The sequence below is a fragment of the Euprymna scolopes genome, chromosome 14, assembly GCF_053919585.1.
Source record: "Euprymna scolopes isolate OS-2025 chromosome 14, ASM5391958v1, whole genome shotgun sequence".
Classification (NCBI taxonomy): Eukaryota; Metazoa; Mollusca; class Cephalopoda; order Sepiida; family Sepiolidae; genus Euprymna; species Euprymna scolopes.
The window spans coordinates 81,767,552-81,790,848 of NC_136495.1; the positions used below are offsets into that span (position 1 = coordinate 81,767,552).

The window sequence follows — 23,297 nt, forward strand, 5'->3', positions numbered from 1 at the left end:
ATTTGAAAACACCAAAGACAGAGAAAGAGTATTTTGTCAAGAAAAATAATCAACAGTTTCAGAATTTCAGAAGTTTTTTTTTGTCAGTCAATTTGAGCATTTGTACAAAAAGGTTTATTCATTTATTTATATAAAAAAAAATTAACAAATTTTATATAAAAAAATTAAATTTTTTTAATTGAAAAAAATAATTTACACCCACTCCCTGTTAAAACTAATTGATTAAAACTAACGAAAAAGAATTGTTTATATAACTTTCAGCATCCACAGAAATTTACCACCTAACAAATGCTGAAGTGTAAAAAAAAAAAAGATTCAGATACAGACAAGCATGAAAAATATTTTTTCAAAACTTAATTATTGTTAAATAATTGATTTTTTTTAGGCTGAACGTTCCAACAATAATACACTGAGAATACCAGTGCATTTTGATAAAACAAAATTTCAAATTTGTCAGCATTTTTGCCTGCCTTGCCATTAGACCAAAACGCTCACTATTTTCACGTTTGGATAAAGCACAAAGAACCCAAGCATGCTACAATAAATTAACACACACGGTGTCTCAACAAACATACTCACACTGTTATCAGTATTGTCTGCATAATAATGGTCATCAATTTGAACATTTGTAAACATGATTCTTTAATTACATTTGTCTTCTGTATTCAAATATTCTATGTTCATAAAGGTTTTATTGTCATTTGAAGTGGGAGTACATTTTTATTTGAGACACCCTGTATAGACAGGCAAAATTGTGGCATCTGTAACATTATCATGTAATAAGAAAATGTGGAGTGCTATTTGGATTATCTACTTCAAATATTTGCTTATTAAAATAGAGTGAAGCCGTTTTCCCATGATAGCATAACTGAATATAAGTCAGCTAATATTTACTGCAGAACTTCTATCATTTTACATATTAATGAATATCTGTCAAAACACGAAGTCTGTTTGGAAGTTGATGAGTCTATTTAAGCATTGATTTCTTGTAGTGGTTGACCAATCTTAAAAGGGTTGATAGTCACTGATTTGGTACAATTGTCAGTCTTGTAAATGCCAACAAGACGGTCAGCCAATTCAAACATGTTATTTCGAAGAGAAATAATTATGAACTGGGCATTTCTTGTTCTTTCCTGTAAAAAAAAAAAAAAAAAAAAAAAAAAAAAAAAAAAAAAAGAAAACAGGAAAATCTTATAAAATTGAAATAACAAAAATTCAATTCAGAATTCAATACAAAAACAAAAATACAATTTTATTAAAGATTTAGAAAAGATTGTAATTAGAAATATCTAAAATTAGCGTCTAACTTTTTATAAAATTTTTTTTTTTTTTGTAAAAATTAAATTCAAAATTAAAAAAATATAGTAAATAGATAAAAAAATATGAAAAAAAAATTTCATTTTGGATGTTATTCTTACAAACTTTTCAGATGATGTAACCTCTGACTTAGGTGCATCTTCTTGAATCTTTATATCAACTTCATACAGCATTGAAAGTTTTACAAGACACACAAAAAAGCTGAAACGTTATAGGAAGAACATCTAAAATGAGAACAGTGTCAAAAAAAATCTAAATAACTTAATTTTCTGTATTATGTACATATCCGTGATGAAACTAAAATATCATATTCCAAAAAAAATCAAGTAAATTTATCAAATAGTTTTATTCCTAAATTAAAAAATCCAATTTTATAAGTAAATAAAATCTCAGTACTTGCATAGTTTAATCAAGACATTAAAAACTGAAAAAAAAAAAAAAAAAAAAAAAAAAAAGAAGAAAAGTTATATTGTATGTATCCGTTTTGATCGAGTAGTTTTTTGTTATTTTTTTTACAGCGGAAAAACACGTTTTTATGACAGCACATTGAAGGTAGACATCTTTGAATTTTTTAAATTTTTGTTTGGATTTTTAGAAACGCCACGGGGAGATAACTCAGTTTAAAGCGCCGACACTCCCTCCCCATCTTTAATACTAGCTTTTCTTCCTAAAAATCGAACCTTTTGCTCAGTATCATAAATTGTTTTTTCGCTGTAAAAAAAAAAATTAAAAAAAAAAAAACATCCACTGCTTAATGAAATTAAGTGAAATTTTTTTTCGCAGAACTTCATTCCATAACGGATACATACGATTTAAACTTTTTTTTCTTTCGCTATTTTCATTTTTTAATGTTTTGATTAAACTGTACAAGTACCAAAATCTCAAAAAAATACAAAGGGAGATAACTCCACAATTCATATTTTTATGTTGAATTCCATTAATTGTTTAAAAATAATTTTTAGAAAAAAATAAAACTACTTGATCAATTTATGCAATTTTTGGAATAAGATATTTTTTGTATTGTCATGTGTAATGTACATCACATTTTTTGTTTTTTTTAATATAGGTGGGGAACTCTGGACAAGAACCAAATAGTTTAATAAATTTATATTTTTATCAAATAATTTGTATATTTGCCTTGAGCCTTTCTTGGCCTTCCAAAACATTAGGACATCTGATGAAACTTGCTGAAACAAGCATGTTCGTTTCTAAAAGGATCATTTTATTATTTGCCCCCTCATTTTTGTTTTCAATATAAGTTGATGTTTATTATTACATTCCTGAAATGCTATTGATGTTGGACTTTTTTCTAATTTTATTCGTAGTTCTTGCCTGTGTTTGTTATAAAAAGTTTGATTTGTAATACAGAAAAAAATTTTTATAAAAGAAGCATATCTTTTTTGTTGGATATGTGAAGAAAGAAACTTAGTTGCAGGCGTTTTACAAGCAAATCCATGAAATGTGCTCCGACAAACTTACCGCACTTTCTGACCAATCCAAAGAGCAGCAAAATTCCACCCTTTACTATACAGATCCTCAGGTGCCGAGAAATTTTCTACATTAATAGCTTCTTTTGTCAGACCATTTACAAACACTGTACAAACATGCAAAAATGTAAATGTAATGTGAACAAACATCTTACTGTTCAACTTTTCACTTAAGATGCCTCTTATAAATCTGGGCCCCTAATCAGGGTAGCTCCTTACGACAACATGCCTTTTGGGGGTGAATTTAAGTATAAGCAATTTTTTCCATGGTTGTATCATAAGGCAACCATTGTTGTGTTTAATGATTGAAGAATGTCGATAAAAGTTACATACCTTGATGTAATTAGCAACAATGGAAACGTTTTTAAAGTCAAGAGCTGCGTCAATTTCGTCCATTACGTAAAGTGGGGTTGGCTTGAAATGATGCAAAGCAAAGACAAGCGCCAGGGAACTAAGTGTCTTCTCACCACCAGAGAGATTAGAGATATTTTTCCAAGATTTTTTCGGTGGTCGCACACTAGGCAAAAAAAAAAATAAAATAAATAAAATAATATTATATAGTCTTTGAAGTTTTCAACCTTTAAAACTATACAAAAAAATATTTTTTATCATTCGTTAGAAAACCATCCAGTCAGTAAGTTATTTAACACACATACATACAGAATTTTTTTTTTTCAAAACATGTTTTTCTTTACTGATAGGAAATTGAAGTTAAGAATTAATTAGAATATTGAATAAATACAAAATTTCAGGATAGATTTTTTTTTTTCCAATATTAAATTAGTGGCTTTTGATATGAGAATTTGGAGAATTGCTTTGATCAACGTTTTTTTCTTTTGTAAAAGAATAGTAATGATACTTTAAAATAAAAATTTTTTTTTTTGCATAATAACCTTGAAGGGGTTGATTAGACATATGTGTTTTTACTTATAAAAAGTGTGATTTAATATGGATGAAATGTCTGTCAGAAGTGTAATAAAATGTTTTCAACCAAAAATACAAATAAAGAAATCTTTTTATGTCTACATGGCAATTAAAGTATTCTACAAGACATTTCTATTTATGATAATATAGATGTCACACATAAGAAGAATAAATCATCACATTGGTAAAATTCCAAATTCATCATCTCAAATTGTACTGGTCAAACTTTTATATATCAACAAAATAATACTGGGTAACATTTGTATGTGAAACAAAAACAAAAAAAAAATGTAATGAAAATATATGGAGAAGTCAGTTTTGTTTTTTTACTGATTGAATATGAAAAAAAGGGAGGATAGTTTTCATTGTCACTTTCATACAAACAAAAAAATGGCTGATTTCTCCAGCAAATGTGTAGCTACTGTTTGTATAAAAAAGCACAAAATAAATATATATATATATATATAGCTCTACTTGTTATTACGACCATTAATATAAGTACAGTAAGGATTCACTCCTATGAACAAAATCTAACTGAAAATATATATATAACATCATCTGTAAGTTGCTATTACTACCAAAAAGTAACAAGAATAGAGTAATATACAAATCATTTGCTGGATTCAGTTTTTTTACTTAAAGAATACAAGAAAATAACAAATACAGGGTGGAACGATAAGATTGTCACCCTAGAAAAGATGACATGATTCCATTTCCGTTTGATGAAAACCAGTTTTCTTTTTTTGCTGCAGACCATCTACTAGTTGGCCAGTTATGTACAAATCCCAAGAGTGATGGGAGCTTTCCATCATGTCTGAAAGTGACACAATGTTCACCGAGCGAGATCGGGGATGCGCCGCTGTAAAACTCATACTCTCTTCCGATCCAAGTTATGACAACAGGACCATTGCCAGCACCCTAAAAATGCATCGCTGGATTGTCATAAATAATAGGGACATGCCCAGAGTGATAAACAAAGTTTCCGGCCACAGTTATAATCTTTGATGTGGTTTCAAGTGAGAACCACATCATGCTACCTCACATCTTCGAATTCAGTTTGAAAGTCAATGCCAAAATGTACATGGATGTGCTGAACAGTGTGGTGATCCTCTAGTGCAATCAGGTAGTTGCTGGCAGACCCTGGGTGTAGCAGCAAGATTCGGTGCCAGCCCACAAGTCCAAACAGACCCAGGCTTGGTTTCAGAAGGAGTGCTATGACTTTGTACCCTTCCCTCACTGGTTCTCTCACAACACCAAAGCCAGCCTGATCACCTAAACCTAACCTCTCCCTCCTCTCCCGACCTGAACCCGCTTGACTACTTCGTTTGGCTATACATCGAGAACATCACCAACATGACCTCCCACAACACCAAAGCTAGCCTGATCGCCGCCATCTGCTGAACACCCACTGGCGCTTGTGGAAAAGGAATACTCCCAGTTATGGCTCCATATCAGGGCAGTAACTGAGGCTGAAGGTGGCTACATTGAATAGATATCAGCTCTACTACATAATCAAGTTATCTAAATTGATTTTTTCAATAAAAGTTTTAAAATAAAGCTATAGTGTTGTTTTCTTTAGGGCGACAATTTTATCGTTTCGCCCTGTAGAAAAAAGATGCAATGAATTGAATTTATTCACTTTCATTGACAATGTCACACATTGAGAAGGTTTGTACAGACATCATTTTTGTAGCTCAAATTGATGCGGTATTAAAAACTGTTCATATTTTACAAAGCTGTCGGGTTAGTGATAATTGCATTGTTGTTGTTACTTCTAGGTAACAAATCTTTTAAATCACAAAGTTTACCCTTCAGTGTCCAAAATCAAAGTGTGTAAACTTGTTTCTGCACATAAAATTCATGCAGGCCTGAATTAATGAAAACAAATAATTTTATTTTGGATAAATCATAATTTTCTGAATTCATTCGAAATGGTCTTTCTGGGTTGGTTGGTTGTTTTTGTTTTATGGCATATCAACCCTTTCCAGGTTATTTAATGCCGAATCCAGTGATTTTGAAGAAAATTTTTTTAATAGAATATATATATATATTTTTTTTTTCAAGTCAGATTCTATTTAACCCATAGTTGGGACCCAAACAGGTACTACCACTCCAGGTCAGAGTGGACCTGGGAGCAATGGCAATTAAAGGGTGGCTCCACATTCTCCAAAGCCCGCAAGCTGGGGCGTCACCATTGGATATAGTTTCCAAGGATGGAATACTGCTGCCATATCTGGGCAGGAGCTGCTAAAAACAGCCTATTCTGCCTTGACAGAGTACAAAATAGACTTCGTGGCTTAGTGGGGGATGCCCTTTTCTCTACCCTGCAACCTCTCTCCCACAGAAGAGACGTTGCAAGCCTATCCTTGTTTTATCGTTATTTCCATGGCAGATGCTCATCTGAACTCCAATCTCTGGCCCCCCCCCCTGCCAATCCTTCACGAAAAGCACCCGTCTAGCTGAATCCACTGTGAAAAGTTTCCCCCACTCTTTATCTGTGCCTAAATCAAAACGTAGATTCCATGAACAAAGCTTCTTTCTTAGAACTGCACGCCTATGGAACTCTGTTGTGTCTGCCTGCTTCCCACCTGACTACAACTTGGATGTCTTCAAGTCCAATGTTAACAAATTCCTAATGAACTGCCCTCTTAAGTAAACACTTCATCAAATCTCCACACTAACGTATTGTACTTGCAATAACCCTTATCCCTGAGTGGCTTCCGGGCCTTGATAAGTGGTGACCACCGTGTAAAAAAAAAAAAAAGGTCATATCCAGGACCAGGTCTTTCTGGGAGCCGCTTAAACACTTTAAAAAGCCAGATTTTCTTTCAATAAACAATTAAGACCAAAAACATTCCGACAGTCATTACCATTTAATCACCACAATCCACAACTCACATAATCACACACTGTCACTTACATACACTTACAAAGCGCGACACACACACTGATTGCTTAAATCTTTTATCATCTGCTCATTTAAAATAACTTAATCACTTGTATTTCACATCTGATTACGACAAAAAAAAAAAAAAAAAAACTTTCACTGAAAATATTTCTGTGAATCCAGCTCATCTCAAAAATACTTCCCCCATTATAAAACTCTTAAAGTAAAACCCCTAAAACTGGTGAACACTTGACATAATTTCAACACTTCTGACTTTAACAACAATCAAAACGGTAATTCAGTCACACAACACATTAAAAAAAAAAAAAAAAAAAAAAAAAAAAAGAAATGCCACCTGATTCAACGAAAATTAACAAAAATAACTAGAAGAAATCTCTCATCAGCAAAGGGCCAGAAAAAGTGCACAACCTTATGATTAATCTAGAATCAGCAAATAACGGACTAACACATAAAAAAGGCCAATACCAATAAAAAAAAAAAAAAAAAAAAAAAAAAATGCAGCCTTCTGATATTTTTCAAAGAAAACCAAAAGGGATGAATCTCTTGAATAAGTACTGAAAGCAAAATAAACCAAATATTCCACCATAGCTAATATCTGAATCATCGCATGTGATAAATTTCAACGCAACTCAGGTTTAATTGTTTGGAAGTTAAATGGAGTGGTAATTCCTTCAAAAGTTTCATCTCTCAAGAAATATAAAAGAACTCCAGAAAAACATTGAAATTCAACAAAAAAAAAACAAAAACAAAAAAAAACATCCTCACTGAAAAAAAAAAGAAAAAAAAATCTACAAAAGTCAACCATTTTAAAATATTTCATTTTTTCATGAAAGAAAACAAAAATAATTAAAAATAATTTTTTTTTGTAGAGGTTAAATGGAATCAGGAAAGATACAAGGATGCGAATAACTAATAGAGGAAAATAAGAAAAAAAAAAAAAAAAAAGAAGCAAGATTACCTAAACTTTCCATTAAGAAATTCAAAATTAAAAAAACAGTAAGCGCGCAGGTGGGGGAGAAGAAAACAGGAAGTCATTCTTTGATGAAACGAAAGTTGTTTAACTCTGCTACCCTCATCATGAATCGTTTGAATTTTAATAAATATATTGAATAAAGGTATGGCAAAATATTTTCAGAGAAAAAGGCAGGAAAAAAAAATCAAAAAATAAGAGAGTGAGAGAAAGAGAAATAAAATCCAGCCAAATAGCGACAGAAAAATAAGGTAATGCTCGAGCAATTTAGTAGAAATAATTTAAAAAAAAAAAAGTGGAAAACCCACATCCATGCATGTAAGCGGTGATTTCCTAAATGGTGGCATCACCACCAGATGTTGTTTTATGACGAGTAAGTAATGGAAAAAAGCATCTTCTCACCTGAAGACGATCCCCTCAGAGAAAGGATCAAGAGAGTCAACTAATTCGAGTTCCGCATCGCCACCCAACGTGATCATTTGGTACATCTCTTTCAATTTGTTGGTAATCATACTGAAACCTGACATGAATTCATCCAAACGTTGTTTGCGTAAATCTTCAAACATTTGCTTTTGCTGATCACGGCATTCCGTAATGCGATCCATTTCAGCCACACGTTCCAAATAAAGGGCTTCCTGGGAGGGGGGAAAAACATGGATGATGAGAGTTGTGGATGATGAGTGTATTTTAGGTAGGGAGAATGAAATATTGCTGACTAAAAGTGAGGATAACACAGGGTAGGGTTTGTGTAACTGGAAATGTACCATTGTGGAATGGTGAAGAAATAGAAGGATCAGTTACACTTTGTTCTGTTTGTAGGCATACGTATGTGTAAAGTTACACACACATACACATCTATACAGGCACATAGTCTTATCAAACCCTACGTATGTTATTATGTTCCAACGATCCTATTATAAAACTTATTGTGCTATTAAACGAGTCTTCAGAAGTTGATGTCATGATGGGCACATATGATAGCACTTAAATTTGTTACTTATTATTTATCTTAAACTCACTAAAAATCATTCTCAGATCACATTTTCAGATTATAACATGACCAATGGTTGCTGCTTTTCCAGAAATTGCAGCTGTACAAACTTTTAACCACAGGTCTGTGCTAATTGAGGCTTAAAATCACAATCTGTCTAATGTTAACTTTCTTGGTATAAATTTAAACAATAGTAGTGAAACACCCAAACCACAAAACCAATAAGATACTATGATATATTAACATAGAATTGTATCACCCACTTTTAGTATGAAAAAATCTTGTACTTCAACTAAAAAATTTCAAGTTAATGTTTATGAAAAAAAATAAGTTTCTTCATGGGACAATTTTTTAGAATGATTTAAATGGTAATATTCAGTGATTCTCATTTACCTTTTTTCTATATTCATTTATGGCTGTGAGATTTGGTTTCATCTTGTTGAGATTTTCTTCTTGGACTGTGATCTCAAACTCCAAAGCATTGGCATTTTGTTTTTCAAGCTCTTCTGGTTCAAATGTTTCCAATGGAGTCGGAGGTTCCTTACCAATTTTATGCAACGTTAATTGTGAAAGCTGAAACGCAACAAAGACATTCACAGATCAGACGATGACGAAATTTGTAAATAAATGAATTTAACATAAACTTAAGTCATTTTATGTTTCTGAATTTTTCAGATGAGGATTATTCATATTATTTAGATTCTTCAGACTACTGTTCTCACATTAAGGGTTATTTTCCATTTCTTGTCTATATAACTGCAAGGACCCGTAGTGTAGTGGATAAAGTATTTAGTAAAATTAAGTTGTAAAGTTACACTCTCCTGAAGGTTTAATCCTTCACTCAAAAATATGATTGCAAATTTAGGACTTCTACTCAGTCATGCCTGATGGAAAAAGAGCATGTTAATCGCGTGGTTCAGTTTGAAATTTCATGCAGATTCCAGAGTTCAACAGGAAGATTCTCCCAATTCAACAAAATACACTTGAAGAACGTTGGAGGTTACATCAACCAAAATGTTGTGAAAATAATACACAAGCTGAAAACGGTAGTCTGAAGAATACAAATAATATGAATAAGTCATTATTAGGGCTAGGACAACAGCATATTCTTTTCATTGTTTTGACTCTCGAGTGTGTATCCGTTGATATCTTATATGCGTGATGTGGTTCTGGGTTAATTAACTGTGTCATATATACTTGACAGTCAAAACAATTAAAAGAATATGCTGTTGTCATAGCGCTAGTCATTATATATATATATATATATATATAAGCAATTGGACAATTAAAAGTGTCAACAAATCTTATCCCAAATAACTGACATGCAGTTTTAACAAGGAAACTGAAGATATTAGGCTGTTCCCTCTGTCGAGGCCAACTGGTTCGAAGATAGACGAGAAGCCAGTGATGTTTATGGCTCATCAAACTGTATTATTGAGATCACTGTGTCTAGAGAATCTGCTGGCACTCCTACATGAAAGGGTGTGGTTAGGGTTCATATCAATCAATGGTACACTTTCCACCCTGACATCAAACGTAGTCAGCACAAGCTACTGCACATGAAGGATAGTTATAACTCTCTGCAAAAACCCACATTGTCATCTCTCCTGAATAGAATATGCATGTAACTGAGGATCGCTTGTGAATTCTATTTTAGAAAATTCCTGCCTCAAAGGAATTCAACAAAATAACATTTTCTTACACTTTTTTTCCAATGTTTGATTTTGAGTTGATTTGCTTTCATAACTTGTTCATGTTTTTCAATTTTGTGCTGCAGTTCCAAACTTTCTTTCGACATCGAAGTTTCTTTTGCTTCAATTTGCGCAATTTCTTCCTTAACTCCTTCCAGTTCAGTCTCATGTAACTTGATCTTTTCCTGAAAAAAAGAAAAAAAAAAAGAAAAGAAAAATAAATGTTTTGTAAACAAAATTCAAAAGATTATGAGAAAATTCGACACTTATGCACTATAGTGATCCGCAATGACTTTTTTGATTTCAGCTACAGAAAAGTGACAGGAGTGATAACTTTTACTTTCATTCAAAAAACTAGCAAGGGGTACCCAGCGTTGCCCGGCTGTTTGGAGGAGATCAAAACAACCCTGTTCAAAAAAAAAAAAACAAAAACAAAAAACGTTGGCCGGGTGTTTGGAGGAGATCAAAACAACCCTGTTCAAAAAAAACAAAAATAAAAAACGTTGGCCGGGTGTTTGGAGGAGATCAAAACAACCCTGTTCAAAAAAAAAACAAAAACAAAAAACGTTGGCTGGGTGTTTGGAGATGTAAAAGAAAAAAAAAAGTTTTAGTAGGAAGGTAGGCTTGAACCCCGAAGCGTTGACGCGAAATGGAAAAAAACCCTGTGACCTAACCACTTCGGCCACGAAGGGAGAGGAAGTGATAAGTGTCTTAAGTCAATGTTTATAAACTGGAATTAACAGATGCGAGAAAGTTAAGTCGCGTGATGTTTGAACTAGTTTTGCGCTGCAAGCCAGTTTCTGTTTCCCCCGCCCCATCATTCGCTTTTTTTATACTGAAAAACGTAATGAAGACACGGTGATCGAAAAATATCTCAAAAATAGTGCGTAAAAGTCAGGCAAGTTAAAGATAGCCGCGACCCCCGTTCTTAAGTCATAGATATTATGATTTAGACAGCATATAAAAAGTTTTGAGTAAGCCGACCGAGAAGCCTGAAGAAAAAAGCCTTTGGCGGACATACACAAAAATGCACGCACACATTTTCGCTTCTATATATATATATATATATATATATATATATATAGTAGCGGGGGGGGGGGGTAGGTGGTGTTGTCCGGGTGTTTGGAGGTGTGTGTGGTTTTGGGTAAATCAAAACACCCAGGTGTTTGTGCCGGGAGGGGGGGGGGGGTAAAAAAAAAAAAAAAAAAAAAAATGTTTTGGTAGGTAAGTATGAAGGATCGAACCCGAACCCTTGAGTTGAAGTTGGAAATTAAAGTGTGAAAAAAAAACAAACCGTGCGCCATTAACCACTGGGCCACCACGAAATAGTAACGGAAACATGTTTGAATTAATTAAAACTTGGCAGGTGCCTGTACTTAATGAGGTCAACTTTGACTGCGGGGCAGTATTTTATTTACTGCGGGGCAGAATGTTTTACTTTTTCTTTGTTTCCCCAAGATGTTGTGGGGAAAACCAGCTCCCTATAAAAAAGGGGATTGTCCAAATTGAATAGCAACTGTCTGATATAAGGAGAAACTCCACATTGATCAAAGCTGACTGCTTTTGGATGTTTCCGGAAAAATGCTGTCAGAATTAGTTTCACTTTTATTATACGACAAAGCTTAATGCACATGCGGTGATCGAAAAATGTTGAATATTTATCTTTTCAAAATCAAGCAAATTAAATAGAGAGATGACCCCTGTTGTTAACTGGTAGATATTATCATTTAGATATGATATAAAAAGTTTTACGAAGAAGTGAGTCGACCAATCGCTTCTCGGAAAAAAGTCTTTCTCGGACATACACAAAAAGCAAGCGAACATACATACATACATACACACATTTTCGCTTTTATATTTATAGATATAGATGTTTTATTAAAAATATACTTTCTTACAATAACTTTTTGTTAAAATGTCCAGAAAAAAAAATAAAAATATCAACCAATTTCAATCATTGAAAATTAAAATAAATAAATAAAAATCTAAAAAATCTATTTTAATACAATGAATGTTTTTAAAGTTATATTTAAAGACAATAAATGTTTCCATTTTATTCAATTATTTTTGTGTTATTTGCTGTGTCCTTTAATAAGGAAAGTAGAAATTATCGCCTCCTATCACTCTTCTATAGCTGAATTAAAAAAATTGCCACGGATCAGTTGTGCATAAATGCCAAAAATCCAAAAGATTATATAAAAAAATCCAAAAGATTATATAAAAAAAAATCCAAAAGATTATATAAAAAAAAATCCAAAAGATTATATAAAAAAAAATCCAAAAGATTATAAAAAAAAATCCAAAAGATTATAAAAAAAAATCCAAAGGATTATATAAAAAAAAATCCAAAAGATTATATAAAAAAATCCAAAAGATTATATAAAAAAAATCCAAAAGATTATATAAAAAAAATCCAAAAGATTATATAAAAAAAAATCCAAAAGATTATATAAAAAAAAAATCCAAAAGATTATATAAAAAAAATCCAAAAGATTATATAAAAAAAATCCAAAAGATTATATAAAAAAAATCCAAAAGATTATATAAAAAAAATCCAAAAGATTATATAAAAAAAATCCAAAAGATTATATAAAAAAAATCCAAAAGATTATATAAAAAAATCCAAAAGATTATATAAAAAAATCCAAAAGATTATATAAAAAAAATCCAAAAGATTATATAAAAAAAAATCCAAAAGATTATATAAAAAAAATCCAAAAGATTATATAAAAAAAATCCAAAAGATTATATAAAAAAATCCAAAAGATTATATAAAAAAAATCAAAAAGATTATATAAAAAAAAATCCAAAAGATTATATAAAAAAAATCCAAAAGATTATATAAAAAAAATCCAAAAGATTATATAAAAAAAATCCAAAGGATTATATAAAAAAAATCCAAAAGATTATATAAAAAAAAATCCAAAAGATTATATAAAAAAAATCCAAAAGATTATATAAAAAAAATCCAAAAGATTATATAAAAAAAAATCCAAAAGATTATATAAAAAAAAATCCAAAAGATTATATAAAAAAAATCCAAAAGATTATATAAAAAAAAATCCAAAGGATTATATAAAAAAAATCTAAAAGATTATATAAGAAAAAAATACTGGAAAGATTATAAAAAAAAATACTCAAGAGATTATATAGATAAAAAAAATCTCAAAAGATAATATTTGATCATGTCCAATCACACAGACACAAAAAAATCTTTACTATCTTACTAACTGCAATTTAATGAATTTAAATACTCACAGCTGAATTACTCTATACTAAAATAGAATGGTTACCCAGCATTGTCTAGGAGTATAGATAACTATATATATTATATAACTATAATGTAATTAAAAACTGTAATATCTTTCTTTTTCATCCCCCCACCTCTTCCGACAAAATAGATACTACACTTTGATTCTATCTTGAAAGTCTATTTCTATTAGTGTTTCACATGAAAAAGGGAGGGAATATGTATATATGCTGTCCGAGACAATGCTGACAAATAATATGTCAGATTTCTGAGCATGTCTTGTGTATATCTTTTATACATTTCACTATCCACTATGAACTATTTATTTTAAAATACAAATTCCAATTTAAGAATTTGGTGAAATTTTTATCTAGATTTTAGCAAAGCGTAATTATCTCTTTCATATTGTTTAAATATTGTCATTCAAACACGTGCATAATGAAGCCAATATATTTCATTTTTAAATTAATAAATAAATAAACTTATTTTTTTATATGCATATTTAATAATAACTTGTAAGTTGTTTTCAAGTAAAAAAAAATATCCAAAGTTTGTCTTTTGGTTTTCACAATTTACTGGAAACGTAAGTAAATAAACACTTTTTTAGTAACTGTTTTTGTTTTGGAGTATTTCACGTGGAAGTACTTGGTTTTCTCTTTATACATGAAGTGTACAACATTTTAATTACATCTGTTTTTTTAATTTATTATTTTAAAGAAATTTCTTTTATTAATTGTGTTTTAATTTTTTTTTTTTTTTTATATTTTCAATGTTATTGTTTTACATTGTTTAAAATTCAAAGTTCCATCATCGGTCAACGAAAAAGAGATCCTTCTAGACTAAGGCAATTTTTATTTTTCCCCAATGACGTGTTTTAGCTTTTCCCCATGAAAAACTGATTTTGTCTTAGTTTAACCATGTGGCTATTTTAATAGACGACACGAATACATATACAGGTTATGAGGCTAGACTTGTAGCACTTGTTAAGAGAAAACTATAGACAATATTACATATCACTGGTTGCTCTCTACACTAAAATGAACTTCCACTTAGAGCTCTTTTTAAGCATATAGATGGAACCACAAAACATCCTACAACATTCGTTATAATAATTTACCCCAAGTTGTATTTACACCAGTTGGTTGTCCTTTGCATGTTTATTTTACGACTGAGAAAATAAGTAAACTTCTGACCAGAGACTTTTATTCGAATATGCACTTGGCATTTATAGAGGAAAAGTTGACCCTAAATTTGCAGCCTGGAAAATTGGGCCCATACATAAGGCCATATGGTTAACTTTGGCCATCAGACTAATGTGTTTATGGACACAAGGTGCCTATCCACAAGAAATGTCTGGCAAACTTCACAGCCTCATTAGATTTATAATTGAAGCATATGCAGTTAGCTGGTTTGAAATAAAAAGGGATAAGTTCCATAACCAGCAATTGTATATTTTCAAGATAATCAATAGAATCAACAAACAGCCACCTGAAATTCATGATATAACTTTAAAAAATTTACAGCATAATGCTTTTGCTTTACTGCCTGAAAATGTATGCTATGGTTAAATCAGATGAGCTAGCAGTGAGAGAAGAGCTTCTTCTCTCACAGCTAGCTCTCTAATAAAAATTTTTTTGGTCATTAGGTAATTAACAATTTAGCCGTATAATATTGATTAAATTGGCCATTTCGATTTATTGAGTCATTTTAAATTTGTTTGCATTTCATTATAAACATTAAAACAGATAAGCTTACATTTTTAAGTTAGCTCAATAACATAATTTTTATATTCTTTCAGGAGTGAGGAGCTGGCCAAAAAAAGATAAAAAAATAACACAAATCAACTTTAATGCCAATCATTGGTCGGAGAAGGGTGTTTGCGAACCGGCATTTACAGAAACATTTTCTGAAGATGAACTTTTGGATTCACTGATGAATGGAACCAAGTTGAAGTAGCCAGATTTGCTCTCACATTTATAAAGTGTTGAAAGGGTAGTTAAATTAACAACCGAAGTTTCTCAATCAGTGTATGGGTTTGAAGTAAGACGGGCATATAATTGCAAAGGTGTTGTGTTGTCAAATGAGGCCTGCATTTGCTTCTAAGGGATCATACGTGTAGCAGTGTGATGCAATATGTTAATCAAGAGGGTGCACATGTTTTACGTTATATATATATATATATATATATATATATATACACATACAACCTTTGCGATTTGAAAAAAAAAATCACTCGACCGCCGGTCGAGTGCGAGGGAAAATTTACTCGCCCCAAAATATTTTTACTCGTCCAACTTTATGTCTTTGTTTCAGTCAATAATAGTAAATAATTTTAGAACAATTCAAGAAATTACCGTGTGTATAATCGAACAAGGAACTATTTGTTTAACTCTTGTAAATTAACTATTTTATTACTACAAACATTTCAGTAAATATTCAACAAAACGTTAAAATACAATACCAGTTTCTTTTTATAGCATCATTCATATTATTGTTCCATAGAAATAAGAATCATTTCTTCAGATGCTGATACGTAGTATAAAAATGACAATTGAAATATAAATAATTAAAAACTGTTTATTGGTACCGTTAGAAAACGAATATATCTAACTTTATACACAAAGAAAACAATGTAACATCACACCCTTGAAATAAATATATTTTAAAATGCAAAACAATATTAGAGATTCACTTTTTCATTAAAACATTTCAATATAAAGTCTCTAATTGAAAAATATTCTGAAACACACAATCATCCAAGCAGCTCAAAACAATCAGAAATAGTTACTTACAATAATTACTGAACAAAACTCGAAGCGAGATCATAATAAAAATGGACATTTAGCATCATATAGCATTGAACATTTCAGCGAAATTTATATAGATTAACCTAGTAATCAAATAGCTTTGTTAATGAAACAATAAAGGTTTTTTATACATTTATTCTATATTTTTTACAAGGCAAGTTGAAATATTATATCACGTATAACATGTTACTAATAATCAGCCGTCTTGATATTTTTATGTGTTTACCTTTTTATAATTCATGTCCAGATTTGTTTCTATCCTGATACATTTCTATCGTCCCTGGAATAAATCATGTTTGTTTACGAAGAAACAAAACTGAAGCGAAAACTGATTACTTATTTGTTGTATAATTTAATTTTCGGTGCGTGCTTGACGGAACAATGCTTTTTTTCCCCTCTTTCAAATGTTCGTCCTTACTTTTGTAAGCATGAAGTGTATGTAGTTGTAGCATCGAAGAATTTTTTTTCCAAATGAATTTCAAAATCAGAGAGCTAAATGAAGGCTACCTTTTGACTACACGCCAGATGTGTAAATTTGACTTCTTGTTGACCTTTAGCGTGACCACTCTTTTTTCAATACGATATTCCAACGGTCTCACAGCTAGAGATGAAAGAATTCACAAATGATGGGACATAGGTCATTCTAACTCACCGCATATTTGAGAGTCGTAAAATAAATGAGTTTTTCCCCGTTTCTTTATTTAAAGAAATTTTATCGACTGGTGGGCGAGTGATTTACGACTTTTAGTCGCCCCCAAGAAATTTTCAATTGACTGTGGTGATCGGTCGTGTAAAATCTCAAAGGATATATATATATATATATTTGTTTGGAAGTTATTATTTACTATTAATGTAATATTCTACATTTTTAAAGTTACAAAATATTTGTTTATAAAATTTGTGACGGACAGAGAAAAAGTCTCTTATGAGTGAATAGACTTGTCCTTATAAGTTAGCAGGATGATTAAGACCTATTACTTCCTATTTCGAATTATGGACTTGTCCAGATGTGAAGAAAGATTTATCAAAGTAATTTATGCTTGATGTCACTAAGGTTTCAATTGTTTTTTTTTTTTATCTTCAAGCCTAATATTTGAAGGAATTCACTGTTTTGTTAAAATTTTTACCGCTTATATAGATTGGTGATCTTTTAAACCAACGCATTTTAGGTGAAAACATTAGGTACTTACATATCATGTCAAAATTAATAGAAATTCTAAAAACTATGGAAAATGATCCAGTAGAAAAATAATTACAAATAAAAATAGACGTGTCTTATCGTATGTTTTAATGTGAAAGAGTTATGAAACCAATTCAGTATAAACAGGAGAGATAACCCTCGACTTAAGCGTCTGCCATTTTTAAGGACATAATTATGAATGATTTTTTGTTAATATATCTAACACACTGGATCATTTTTTTCGTAATTTCTGCAATTTATACTAATTACGACATATGCAAGTATGTAATAACGTTTTCACCTGAAATGCATTGGTAAAAAAAAAAAAAAAAAACACCAATCTACACAAGCACTTTTTAAAAAAAATTTTTTTTTTTTTTAAATCACTTAATTAAATACTTTGAATGAAAGGAATTTTTTAAATGAAAAAATTGTCTAATGTCTTTTTTTTTTTTTTTTTATCAAATATAGTTCATTATTAAATCAATATGCAAGGCATCACCTCCAGAATGGGTAGAGATAAGTGACCACCAACATTCATATTTACCCTATTTGGGTAAGCAGAAATTCAAGCATGAGCCAGCAAACTGACCAAACCCATATGGCCACACTAACATGATACCGCATCACTTTCATAAAACAAAAAAATCCAAAAACTCACTTTGATATCATTGTGATCATTCAAAATCTTCTTTGCATCAATTTCCAATTGTTTAAACAATTCTTTTAGTTCTGCAACCTTTTCTGATGCTTCTTCTTTTTCCTTTTCAGAGGAATCGAATTTGTCCTGTGCTTTCTTCAGATTTCTAAAAACAAGATCAAACAAGATTGACGGTTCAACTCGGTGTGGGTGACACACAAAATACAATTGTGAATTACTTAGAACTTCTACCCAGTTATGACTGACGGAACGAGAGCATGATACCACCATGGATTAAATAAAAGGTTCTATGCAGATTCCATAGCCAGACAAAGATTCCAGAGTTCAACAAGATACACCTAAAAAAGGTTGAGTTACATCGGCCAAAATGTGAAAATAACAATCAAGAACAGCAGCCTGAAGAATCCAAATATTATGAGTAATCTTCATCTAAAAAATTAAAAATGCAAGATCAAACAACATTATATAACGAGAAGAATAGTTGACCCTGGTGGGGTTCATGCTATGCTGATACGAATGTTTATTTGATTATTTATATATATATATATATATATATATATATATATATATATATATAAAGCTTTGAGAAGGAGTTTACTAATCAAGGAAAAAAGAAAACTCTCAAAACAGATATAAATATAATTATTTATATCTTAATCCCAACCAAATTAAAAAGCTCACATAGTAGAGCTTATGATGAATAATAACAGAGCTGTAAAGTAGAAATTTACAAATAATTTTTATTATTCGGCAGAATACTCCAAAACTTGTGTGCTAGGAAATCCTTAATCTGCGGAGTTCCAAAGAATGCTAATTCTTATCATCACAGGAAAAACTGTTAGCAAAATTATCAAATAGAAATGCTAATATTTAGCGTGACTATGTATTTGCTGGTTACTGCATAGGATGAAACTAAAAGTTTTATGGTTTTTAGTCACAAAGCTTTTTTTAAAATAAGAATATAAATATGGAAAACAGTTTATGCGAACAGTTCATTAAGGCAAAAAACAACCAACCATATATAAAGAAAAAGTCCAGTGTAACAGAGATTATCATTTGCAGGTAAATAACCAATAACAGGTGCTCACCTCAGTAGTCCAAGTTGAAAAACAAGTCAGAAATTGGAGTTTAAAAATTTGAAGGCAACCAAAATAATGCTTCCATTTTGGCTGGATGGAAAATGAAAAACGCAAATACATAGAAATGCTAATATTTAGCGTGACTATCTGATTATTTTGCTAATAGTTTTTCCTCTGATGAGAAAAGTTAGCATTATATATATATATATATATATATATATATATTTCACAGAGGAGTCACCACTTATTAAGGCCCAGAGATCACTTGAGGATAAGGGTTAATGAGTGAAATGGTGGAAATCAGGTAGAAATTGATAATTTATGAGAATGACTCAACAAGAATTTGTTTACATTGAACTTGAAAATGACCATGTTATAGTCAGCTGGGAAGCAGCCCCATAGTACTATGTTCCACAGATGGACAGTTTTAGGATAATAACTTTGCTCATAGAATTTTCTTTTAGTTTTAGATATAGATAGAGAGCAAGGGGAATTGTTGGCAGCAGTTGTAGCTAGGTGAGTGTTTGCCCTGAATATTTTATAGGATGGGGGGGGGGTGACCATAGACTGAAGTTCAGTTGAGCATTTGCTATGAAAATAACGTCAAACACACGACAACCGAAATGTTATGTCGTTATTAATTGTTGAAATCTAAAAGGTTGTCCAGAATAAGCATTAACTTTCACATTTTTATTATGGTTATTGTGATATTTTTAAATCGAATAAACAAACATTTAAAAACTTAATTAAAAATTAACTTAATAACTCGAGATTGAATTTTGTATTAATTTCAAGCAAAAAATTCAAAAGTATAGCAGCATGATGGCATCTTGTCATGAGGAAGAAGAAAACATGTTTGGTGCTTGCATTAGCGATCTTTTAAACTAGCTCATTTCAGATAAAATTATTACTACATAGTTATGTGTCATATGTGAATTAGCATAAACTTTAAAATTTACAAAAAATGATGCAATAGAAAAATAATTACAAATAAAAATAGAATTTCACGAATTATTGAGTTTTATTGCACGTTTTAGTGTGGAAGAGTTGTTCAACCAATTCAGTATGACAAACAAGGGAGATAACTTAAAGTGTCTCATCTTTATGAAATTGTAGCTGATGTTTTTATTAAAAATATTCCTAGCCTATCATCTACTGGATCATTTTTTGTAATTTATATTAATTTAGCAATGACACGTAAGTACATAATATTTTCACCTGAAATGCGTTGGTTTGAAAGATCAGCAACGTAAACAATCATTATGTTTTTATTCTTTTTGACCCGTGGAAGGATACTGTGGGAAGTACGGGTTTGAGTGAATCTAACCAAAACCAAATTGATGATCAGTCATTGTAATTTTGGAAAGCTTTCCAACAAGAGAAACGTTTCCCATGCTCAATTTGTGGAAATAGAGTCGCGTGTAAATTCTGTTTCTTGTTGGACTTGTAGGCTGAAGTGCAGTGGAATTACTGGTAGGTTGAGGCATTGATAACAAGTTTGTGTGCAAAATGTGTAGCACAATGGAAATGGATGAGAACTCAGATGTGGATAAAATATAAACAAATAAAATGATGGTTGCTTGCAAAATTTTGGTTCTTAAATACTAGTATTAATCCCATTAATTAATATTAAGACCAATTCTAGCTTTAAACAGTCTTCTGAAGAGGTTGCAAGAAATTGTGGATAATAGGAAGTAGATACAGTGATGATCATATTTATTGGCACGGTAAAATAAAAGTTAAATTTTGTCTAATAAATTCTAAAAAAGGGATTAAATTAAAGAAAATAACAAAGTATATTATGTATTTTTAACTGGCCTTTCCGATGCAGCAATCGGATTTTAGAAAAAATAAATAACAAAGGAACAACAAACATAATTGCAAAAAACCCTTGTTCAAAATTATTGGCACGGCTTTGTTTTTCTTTTAGTATCAGTATAATATCAATCAATTTCCGGTTTACGTGCTTTCTGAACTTTTTTATAGCCATATTATGCTTGTTTAACGCTAATTCAGTGAATAATTTTTTTCAGATAATTTTTAGATAGCGATTTATTTAAACTATTATAAGTGACTAAATTATAATTTTCAATCGCCATGGTTAAAACTAAGGAACACAGCGAAGACGTCAGGAAGCTTGTTGTAGCATGCCATACCAATGGGGAGGGCTATGATAAGATTTCAAAGAAGCTAAACCTTCCCAAATCCACTGTTAGAGCCATAATAAACAAGTTCAAATCGCAAGGCCACGTTATGAGTTTAGAGGGTAGAGGGAGAAAAAGGATTCTTTCCCCAAGAGATGAACGGAAAATTGTTCGACAAGTAAAACAAAACCCAAGAATCTCTGTTGGGGAGATTGTTGATGAACAGAGCACCTCTGGAGTGAATGTATCTCGACATACAGTTGGTAGAGTTTTGAAGAGAGCTGGTTTAAAAGCATGTCGTCCGAGAAAGACTCACTTATTGAAGCCTATGCACCTGAAAGCAAGGCTAGCCTTTGCAAAACGTCATATTGATAAAGATGTTGCATTCTGGAAACGTGTTCTATGGACTGACGAAACGAAAATAGAGTTATTTGGCCATAATAAAGTGTCTTATATTTACAGAAAATCTGGCGAAGCTTTCCTGCCTAAGAACACCATACCCACAGTGAAGCACGGTGGAGGCAGTTTGATGTTTTGGGGATCCTTTGCTGCCTCTGGACCAGGGCGACTTGTTAAGGTCACAGGTAGCATAAAAAAGGAAGATTATGTTAAAATATTGGATGAAAACCTGAAAGACTCTGCTAAAGAGCTCTCACTTGGTCGTCGTTGGTGGTTCATGCAAGATAATGACCCAAAGCATTCGGCTAAACTGACTAAGAAATGGCTTGAGGACAATCATATTAATGTTTTGGAGTGGCCATCACAAAGCCCAGACCTTAATCCAATTGAAAATTTATGGAGAACATTAAAATTGAGGGTAATGCAAAGGAAGCCTAAGAATCTTATTCAATTGGAGGATTATTGTCAGGAAGAGTGGGCTAAAATTACTACTGAAGAGTGCAACAACTTGGTTGTAAACTATGAAAAGCGACTGAGGAAGGTAATCAAGGCCAAAGGCTATACAATTGATTATTAAATAAATCGTGCCAATAATTTTGAACAAGGGTTTTTTGCAATTATGTTTGTTGTTCCTTTGTTATTTATTTTTTCTAAAATCCGATTGCTGCATCGGAAAGGCCAGTTAAAAATACATAATATACTTTGTTATTTTCTTTAATTTAATCCCTTTTTTAGAATTTATTAGACAAAATTTAACTTTTATTTTACCGTGCCAATAAATATGATCATCACTGTATATGCATGTATATATATATATAAAAGAATTTAGAAAATTATGAAAGCCAAATAACATGTTTTTGCGATAATAAAATGTTGTCATTACAAATGTCTGGTATATTAATAATAATTTAGAAATTTATGAATGTCAAATAAAAATATTATTCAAATACCAAACACTTATGAGAACAGTAGGAATGGGAAATGAAGTCACAAAAACTATATAGTGGTGAATATAGATTGGTTCATTTATTTGATAAGGGAGTACAAACAATTAATTGAGGGATAGAAGGGACTCTTTATGCCAAGGCATTTCGAAGCCTAATGCTTTTCATCAGAAGAGTAGAGAAGATACTAGGTAACATAGTGGAGATGTGGCGTCTAGTGTCGGATTCATTAGGAACAAAATAGATCAATTAAAATTATAGACGATGTTGGGGGGAGTTTTATCGAATTCTAGATAAAGGAGGAACGTATTATACAGAGTGTAATGTAGAAAGGTGTATAGGGTCTTTATCATAGTCTTAAATGGATGTTTTAGGGTTAAGGTGGGGGTATAGCGTGGACGAGTGGTAATTCTGTTTTATCAGTGTATAAGATGCCTATTATCTATGGAGGGATATTTTGACAGATGCAACAACAGCACTATGAAGTATTGTATAATTTTGGGAGGTATATTATGGTGATGATTTAAGGCGAAAGGGCGGATGGG

At 31.2% G+C, this 23,297-nt stretch overlaps 1 protein-coding gene across 3 annotated transcripts in view; it reads right to left on the minus strand.

Moving 5' to 3' along the window:
* Positions 1-849: 849 nt before the first annotated feature.
* The window catches only part of LOC145293127 (structural maintenance of chromosomes protein 4-like), a 96,394-nt gene continuing 73,946 nt past the window's right edge, over positions 850-23,297 (minus strand). For all 3 annotated transcript variants that reach the window (XM_080139529.1, XM_080139530.1, XM_080139528.1), the window contains exons 22-27: positions 18,187-18,331; positions 10,300-10,473; positions 8,991-9,170; positions 8,009-8,241; positions 3,138-3,321; positions 850-1,133 (exon numbers count right to left, since the gene is read on the minus strand). In XM_080139529.1, the coding sequence (XP_079995655.1) occupies positions 972-1,133; positions 3,138-3,321; positions 8,009-8,241; positions 8,991-9,170; positions 10,300-10,473; positions 18,187-18,331 (1,078 nt within the window). In that variant the 3' untranslated portion in view covers positions 850-971. The remainder of the gene's footprint in view (positions 1,134-3,137; positions 3,322-8,008; positions 8,242-8,990; positions 9,171-10,299; positions 10,474-18,186; positions 18,332-23,297) is intronic.